Genomic DNA, 8,595 nt, shown 5'->3' with positions numbered 1-8,595 from the left:
AACTAGTTCCGTAAAAGAACGCAAGCCACCACTTCAGTCTTACCAGTCATCATAACTTTATTAGGATTCAAATTCTATTTTCACTTTGGTCACCATAGATACCGATGAAGAATGTCAGTCAGTGGAATTTGTCAGTCAAAATCAAAGTGTGGGTCTTTAAACGTTGACAATTCCTAAGAGGTTTGTGCCTGCCTGTCAATTGAGAAACAATGGAAAAAAAGGCTCAGGTAACAAGTTTAAAAGAAGGACCACCCATAAGTGAACAGGAAATAAACCCAGTTTTCATGTGCCCCGCCCCCGCCCAAAAAAGGAAATAAATTGTACAACTGAGATTGTGTTAGCAATCTAAGTGCTACTAAAAGGAGGCATTTGGGACAGCCTGATAACAAAGATACTCCTACGGTGTTCAAACAGCGCAGGCGTTACATTTACATGAAAACGTTATGCTGCACAAAATGTAGAAAAAGAAAAAAACAAAAAACTGGCAATTCAATGCTTTAAGAAAACAAAACAAAAACCCCCTGCTTCCAAATCAATCTGCAATCTTCACATACAGGCCCTTTATCCATGAATTAAACCCGGCATTACAAACATATACTACACATTTGGCTATATGGTTTTTAATCAGAACTAATGGTGAACAATGAAAGAAAACACTTGATAGTAGAACTAACTCTCACAGTATTGTCTGTCGACTCCAAAAACAGGTCACAAGTCCAGTTTTGAATTATGGTAAATGTCATTTGAACAAGTGTGTAAAACCATTCCTGTGTGACTCATTGTGAAAGAAAAACTAATCATTCCAAACCCTTTTTCAAATACAACGTAATCACGATGCTGTTTATATCTGCAGGAGGGCTCATTCTTAGTATAATTATATTTTTTTACATTATAATCCAGCATTCCCCCACACCCGCCGCTCACTTTAAAAAAAAAACGGATGCAGAGTTGAACATAGAGTTTGAGAAAGACCACCCCTCAGATTGGCAGATGAGTTAGAGCGTCGGGGGCTTGAGGCCGTACTTCCTGGCGACCTCCGTCTGGGCATACGCCGCGTCGCACAGCGAGTACAAGTGCGCCATCTCCATCTCCGACTTGGCTAAATTGATGGCCTTGTTGAACATCTCTATCGCTTTGTCCAAATTGCCCCTGAAAGGAAGTTACCCTCGTTTTTTTTTTTTTTGTCATGACAACAAAAAAGGCTGGATTAACACTGCTTTTGACCAGTCACGTACAGTGAACCCGCGAGGGATTCATATTATCAAACTTTTTTTTTTCAAACTATTAGTCTACTGTTTATCCCATTGGGTAATTGGATAAATATTGATTTTGCATTATTAAACAACAACGCGCAAGTGAGGTGCAGGAATTTTTGTTGTCCACTTGGGGAGACCTTCCTCACGTTCCACACTGATATCTGTGACTTAGTGTGTGTGGCTTTAAAAGGTGGGGTCCAGTCTGGTGAGTGACGTGGGCGTCAGTGAATGAGAGTGTAGAGTTGTTAGCGACTGGCTGTGTGTTGAGTGCCTGGGCATCTGTTGCGGGCATAGCAGTTCTTTTATGAATGTGCTTGTGTTTATTTTGTTGCCATTTGTTCAGTAAAGTGATTAAAGTGTGGCTGTGTCTATCCTTGACGATTTGTGGGGGCATTATATATATATATATATATATGTTCTAACTTTTGTTGGTAGGCTTTTTCAAATGAGCAAACATTGATACCTTGTGATTGCGATAGTAGACGTGCTATTGCGGAACGTTAGTTAGTTTTGCTTTGCAGTAGGCACATTGCACTTTATCTTCTTACGTGTGAAATGATCCCAGACTTTAGACATTTTGCTTGCCACTATTGCACCAACTTATTTCTACACCGCGTGGTGCATGACTCTGCAGTAACATTAGTCGGTGTGGAAAAAGGATCACTGTGAAGCTCTAAGGCAGAGATTCTGCTTGGGCTTCTTTTGTAATCGAATTATTCAAGTTATTTGATTAATCGTTTCAGCCCTAGAACCTGTGGGGGATAGGGACTCAAAAAGGTTTATAATTGCCTATAGATGCCACAAGATAGCATTAAATCACTTCACATGACTATGGCCTGACAAAAAGAGAAACCTCACTTGAATAGTTCCTCGGTCCCAAGATGCCAAAAGATGGCACCAAAGTAAGATTTCTATATTAAACATGGCTTTGGCCTGAGCACAAAAACAGCAAACATTGTAAGTTTTTTTTTCAGCAAATACAGAAGACGGATTCTCCCCGAAGAATCAGCAAATTTGCAAATGCACTAGTGTTCAACGTGTAGGTGTTACACTGGCATTGGGCACTTGGACCTGCAGTGTAAATCCAGCCAAAGACATCATATAGTCAGTCGGGTCGCCTCACCTTTGAACTTCAATTGTTCCCATTGTTTCGTAGGCAAAGTCGCATTTGTTGTCAATCTCGATGGCCTTGCTGATGAGGTCCAGACCCAGGTCCAGATCTTGCTTCCACTGGAGCTGTAGTAAACTGCACAAAATAGGGATCAATTTATTTTTGAATCATATTAAAAACAGGAGAGTTTCTGCATCACTGATGACCAGAAGTGCTGAACATGTGTACATTGCCAAAGGGCATTAAAATAAGTGTCTGTGGAGTTTTTTCAGTAAAGTGAGTGCATATGTTTGATTGAGAAAATACCATTTTGCACATACTATATTGCGTAATGAGTGTTTTATAGATTACTTCAACAGTTGTGGCGTTTGAAGGCTGCGCTGAATTAACTGTTGAATGTTTTATCTCCCTTTCGAAGCGATTTACTTCGCGTACCAGCTTTTCAACTGACACTTCACAGATTCAAACTCCGGTGTTAGAGAAAAATGCTGAAACTGTCACTCAAACCATTTACAAGGTTTCCACAATGGTCTTCCATGGTCAAATGACATGGGTTTGTTTACTAGTGGTATCATCATAGCCTTTGTCATCCAGAAGTACACGTGATGTCATGGTGAAAAGATGTATTGAATCTCATGATGTGCAGGTGTACCCAATGTAAACGTTTTAAATCCTCAACTGTATCAGTCTTACCCCTTGTGGACATATGTAGTGGCGTTGTCTGCTTCCAGTTCAATACACTTGTCGTACATCTCGTCTGCCTTTCCGAACTGCTGCTGATCGGTCAAAGCCTGAGAAGGAGAAGTGAAAAAGAAGTTTTCATGTCATGGTAAGAATAAATACAAGTTCCTACCTGAGCGTATAGTGCGTAGCCCTCAGCACACTTGGGGAACCTTCTGATAACGTCCTCGAAGCCATCCATGGCGATATGGACTTGTGATGGGTTGTTGCCAGTGTACGCTTGCCTGTACTGGAGGACATGGTAGTAGCTTTTAATCCAAAACCATTCACCCAAACACGTGACAGACTGTCATCAAAACTCACTAGAGCGAAGCATTTCTGTGCCTGGGCGAGAGCAGAGTCGGGCCTGAGCAGGATGCACTCGTCAAAGTCCCCCACAGCCTCGTCTACCTGGTCCAGCAGGATCTTCAGCTGAGAGTAAGAAGCCACAATCACATAATGTCAATTCTGGGAGAGCTTACATATGGAAAGCCATGTGAGCATTTATTCCATATCCTTGATATCAAACTTAGCGTCCATGTACTAGTACGCTCTACATGTTTCTAGTGTGGCAAAACTATGCACTAGTTGACAATAATGTGCTATTAGCATGACAAGTAGTGACAATATAAAATTATACTAGGTAACATCTAGCACTAGACCAGTACCAGCTGTTCCACCGGACAAATACCTGCCCCCTGTGGTGGTACACGTCAGGGTTGCGGGTGTCAATCTCCGCCGCCATGTTGAAGTCTTGCGTGGAGAGCATGGGTTGCTGTTGCTGCATGTACATGCTCCCGCGCTTGATGAGAGCGTTGGCTCGCAGCTGCAGACAACCAGGAGCAAGTAAAGAGATGATCCCAAAAGCACATGGAGAAGGTATTTAAAAAGACACAGCATGTTGCTTCCACGACCCCAGGGGGTGCTATAGTCCTAAACTCGGGGGTTCACCAAACCCAAATTAAGGACCAAAGCTTCCCTGCAGTATTGCCGGGTTTCAATACTACTTTGGAACATTCACAAGAATTTGGGACACTCATTTTCTAAATTAGCTCGCTCTGTATCATTGATTTTAACCTGTGGATGATGAATGTATCCTCCATGATAAACAGGGGTTCACTGTATAAGGGACCAGTTGTTAGCGTTACCAACTACATATAGAAGCTCCAATGCTAAGAGCGGATGTACCTTGACATTGGCCTCCTGCATGTTGATGACGCGGTCCAAGTCGGGTTGAGCGGCGGTGGCATTGCCGATCAACAGGTAGAAGGTGGCGCGCAGAAGCAGCGCCTCGGCGGTGTAGCGGCCCTCCGAGTCCACCTCCTTGGTGCACTCGCTGATGATCTTGTCGTAGTTCTCCTCCTCCATGTAGTGCTTGGCCTTCAGGTAGCCCGAGCTGAGGAGGCGGAGCAGACCAGCTATAAAATGTGGTATACACATGTCGACAATAAAGCTGAATTTGAAGTTTTTTGTGATTGGAATGTGAAACTGAACGACAGCCAATTAGGAAGCTCACTGAAGCCGTTGCTCGTTAGCATCCCCTCAAGAACGAGCCAACGTTTTCTCGTACCTCGCTGTGACCTCAGAGGCCTCGCCCTCCTTGTCCTTGTCCTCGTCCTTCTTCTCGCCCTTCTGCAGCGGCTGCGAGATGATGTCATCAGTGAAAGAGCCGAAGTAGGACTTGATGAACTGGGGAGATGGCATCATCGGCTCGCGGTTCTACAACGAAAGCAAAATGGTTACTTTCACTTTCCTTTAACGCAAGTGTACAAGAAGAAGCTAAGTTGTGGTGGTAGATGTACCTCATTGATTTTCCACCACATATTTCATACCATGGAATCTCAGCAGTTGAACACCACAAAAGTGGCACAATTTGGAGTTCAACCAGTAATGTAGAAAAACTATATCCTCAAAAGTCAAACAAAACTTCAAACCACAACAAATGTTTGTAAAAAGTGATGAAGTACATGCCTTGTATTTGTTTTTGGCCTTCTCCTTTCCTAGCTGCTTGAGCACTTTGTCCGCCAGCAGCATACTGTGCTGGTTCTGGAAGGCTTCCAGGATACACACAGCAGTGACATCTGGTGGAAGTAGAGTAACAACCATCAATGCCGCACCATCGTCCATCTTTCCACACGTTTATCGCAGGGGATATGTTCCAGACCCACACGCGATAGGTAAGAAGCTGCGATAAAGACAGAACAAATGCCCTCCCACACACTTTACAAGCATTCAAACTTATTAAAATAAATAAATCAATAAATAAAAGAGCATGGACCCTCCAGTGGACAAAATTAGCAACAACAGTTAGTTTTATTATAAAATAGCAGTCAATGTGTTCTCCATCCCCACGGGAAGGATTGGAAATCCTGACGGGGCGGTTCTGCTCCGCGGGCCGTACGTTTGATAACCTCGGCATAGACGAAACAGTAATCATAAACTTTCAAACAACTGCTATGTTAACACGCATGGAGCCGCAACACATACAAACAGATACTCGAGTGAACACTCTACACGTTAAATGTGGCCAGACGTACGTACTCACCTTCCAAGCACTCCTTCTTGTTGTCCAGTTTCTCCAGAGCTTTGGCCCTCCTGAAGAGAGCCTTGACATAGCGTGGGTTGAGCTTTACCGCCTGCGAGCAGTCTTGCACCACCTCGGTCCATTTCATCTGCGGTAAAAGCAAAGCGCTGGTCATGAAATATGCCTCAATGTGTAGCACAAAAACCCAGGTGTAAAGGCTTCTTTATACTCGCGCGGGCGGTGACCGCGCTGACGTCACTGCGGCTGGAAAATGTACTGCAGTTCACCTCCAAGTCAGGGGTGTCGCTACAGCTGGTATTGGCTAGGACACCACAGGATGGCGTATCCTCTGCATTTTTTTGCCCATTTCGGGTAGCCATTTTTAATTTCCTTTCCGTAACAAGGAACAAAGCAACAACAACGGCGACCGTGGAAGAGTGTCTGCCTAGAACAAATGGACCTAGATGACCAGATGATAAGTTTAATTATGCTGCAAAATCGATCAAGGCGGCGGAGATCGTATGTAGAACCAAGGGCCACGCAGTTCACGTCATCACAGCATGTGACAAAAAAGGAACAATCACGAGAGATGATCTCCGCAGCGTTCTACGCGGGCAACAATTTTTGCCGTGCGCACATCAAGCTTCGCAGAGGGGCCACACGGGCCAATTAGTCGGTCACGTGATGCAATGCGGGCGTTGTCAGCCGCACGACCGCGGGTGTATAAAGAGGCCTTAAGCCTGCAGGAGGAAGTGTGTTTTGCTTTTACTTGGGCATTTTTACGTTTACGATGATGACGATAAAATATTGCTTTGGCGCCATCTTGTGGCACCTGACACTAAGGACGAGTATGTTGAAGTGAGGGGAGGCAGATCGTTCAGTCAGGCCATAGCCTTGTCAAATAGAAACAAAATGCAGCAGAGACTTGGGCTGCAAGATATTGGGGGGAAAAAATACAGTGTGATTTTCCTTTTTAAACAAACTTAAACATTGTGAAGGAGCCAGCGATGTGACTACTATTGCGAACACGTATATTGCGATGATGCCACTCAAACGATATGTTTTGCAGCCCTAGCAGAGAGAGTGCTCCTTCTTAGTTTAGTCGAGTGTGGTGCCAACCTGCTGCTCGTAGGCCGCTGCTCGGTTCTGGTAGAATGTCGACAGGTCGCTCTTCTGCTCGGAGGGGCAGAGCGCGATGGCCTCGGTGTAACACTGGATGGCGTTTTCGAACTTGGCTGCCTTGAAGTATTTGTTGCCTTTGTTCTTCGCTGCTTGGGCCCGATCCAAAGGACTCTAAAGGGATGACACACAGAAGCAGTATGGTTAAACCCCACATAGTCATTGGTCTAAATTTGCTAATTAGGTTTAAAATAAATAAATAAAGCTGTTATTCACGGAAAATATTGTTTATTTGCTGTTTTTGTGCTCAGGTAAAAGCAATAAATGTATTACTTTATCACCATCTGGTGTGATCTTGGTGGTGTTAGGTTTATTTTTTGTCTACTTTGGATATGTCCTGTTTTGATGGCGAGCCTTGAAAGCAAAACGGAATGTTTCTACTTCTCTCACGCTGCAGCTAATAATTGCCAGTGTAGTCTCCTTTGCTGTTAAATTTTGCCAGTATTCCCTAACATCTGTGTGTAAAAGCAAAAATGTCAATTTGGTATCTTAATACCATGTGTGTAAAGTGCTCACATGCATATTTGTTTGTCAATGTTTGACGTCACCTCAGTTTGTGCTAGCGTTTTATTTAGGTTAGTATGCTAGCTAATGCTATTGATGAGCGTCATGTGAAGGTGGATTGTTTGTGTTAAATAATTTAACTACGGAATGCAGTCGTCAATGTAACATCGCTTCATGATTGTGTACATGCTAGATGCATGATGTTGCTGCGTTACGGGCCCCCAGATCTCTTTCATCGACCAATGCTTAATACGACAAAGAGCATGTATAAATCGATCGTAATTTCAGCCCTTTGTATGTTTCACATATATTGTGGACTGACAATAAAATGCTACCATACATAGAGTAAAGAAGAACCACATTGTTTGCGACTGATGCATCGCTATAATTTATTTCTCTTTCCTTGGATGGTACGTCAGGCTGGTAAAGAGGTATCGGTGTCGTAGTATTGGAGCATTTGTTTTAGAGTACGAGTAGAAACGTACTGCATCAGCACAGACACTGCTATCGGTATATCTCTATCACTAGTACTAGCCACATTGCCTCACTAGTAGCAAGGAGTTGTCCTACTAGTGTGCCAGTTGTCCTGCTAGTGAGAAAAAGAGCGCACTAAGATACATATAATTATTATAATTTTTCATCATTATTAATTATATTTACTTAGTGTTTTTTTTTTTATTTTTTTTATTTTTGGTGCTCAAAACGAGGTTCTAACGAAACCCCGTCGTTGACATTACTATTAGTTAGCAGCAAGGCTGATTGGTAGCATTAGCACATTAGCTCACTCATTGGTTTAATCAGTGGATAGACCGAGTGGGCATGGCCTCCCTAACCAGTGTGTAGCTGTCACTGGTGGCAGGTGCCCTTGGGTCTGCGTCACCTACGCGACTATGACACACGCGCACACACGGCCCGCGGCGTGCTTTCGCCGGTGGGTGGTGTCAATTGAAAACGTCGTCAAGTTAATTCCCCCCAGCGGTACCAAGTTCTCCGGCTCCCGGTTGGCTCGCGAGGCGCCGTCTTGGCCCTGCTCCGGACTGGCGCTGCCTTCTGGTGTTATCCGCTCGCCGCTGCCTTTCCCCGGCCGTCCAGTCGCCCTGCTGCGGTTCCACAGGTATACGGCTCCCACCCCGAGCACGATGGGGGCGCCGACCAGCAGAGCCAGCTGCCAACGGGGGAGGCCGGTGCCGGACTGTGGCTCGACTGGCTTGGAGGCAGCCATGATGAGCAACCCAGGTTGGCTAGCTAGCTGGCTAGTTAGCAGCGCTGCGCCAGACTTCTTCCTCTTCTTCGCGTGCTGC

General features: G+C 44.5%; 1 protein-coding gene across 1 annotated transcript; it reads right to left on the bottom strand.

Annotated features, from left to right (window-relative positions):
- Window positions 1-39: 39 nt before the first annotated feature.
- On the bottom strand, window positions 40-8,595 carry tomm70a (translocase of outer mitochondrial membrane 70 homolog A (S. cerevisiae)). The gene is made up of 12 exons (XM_061684555.1): window positions 8,277-8,595; window positions 6,731-6,904; window positions 5,633-5,759; window positions 5,059-5,168; window positions 4,658-4,806; window positions 4,276-4,483; window positions 3,779-3,913; window positions 3,412-3,519; window positions 3,221-3,337; window positions 3,061-3,158; window positions 2,380-2,502; window positions 40-1,149 (listed from the first exon to the last, which is right to left on the bottom strand). The coding sequence occupies exons 1-12, from the start codon at window positions 8,514-8,516 to the stop codon at window positions 996-998; spliced, it is 1,743 nt and encodes a 580-aa protein (XP_061540539.1). The 5' UTR covers window positions 8,517-8,595; the 3' UTR covers window positions 40-995.

Source organism: Phycodurus eques, chromosome 8, assembly GCF_024500275.1.
Source record: "Phycodurus eques isolate BA_2022a chromosome 8, UOR_Pequ_1.1, whole genome shotgun sequence".
NCBI classification, from domain to species: domain Eukaryota; kingdom Metazoa; phylum Chordata; class Actinopteri; order Syngnathiformes; family Syngnathidae; genus Phycodurus; species Phycodurus eques.
The sequence above is the reverse complement of the archived record's forward strand: the minus strand, read 5'-3'. Positions and strand labels throughout refer to the sequence as shown.

Coding starts and splice junctions, on each gene's coding strand:
- tomm70a (XM_061684555.1), bottom strand. CDS start 8,516: ATGGCTGCCTCCAAGCCAGTCGAGCCACAGTCCGGCACCGGCCTCCCC. Junction 4,484..4,657: donor GCCTCTGAGGTCACAGCGAG/GTACGAGAAAAC, acceptor CCGCCTCCTCAG/CTCGGGCTACCTGAAGGCCA. Junction 3,159..3,220: donor GCTACGCACTATACGCTCAG/GTAGGAACTTGT, acceptor TCTCCTTCTCAG/GCTTTGACCGATCAGCAGCA.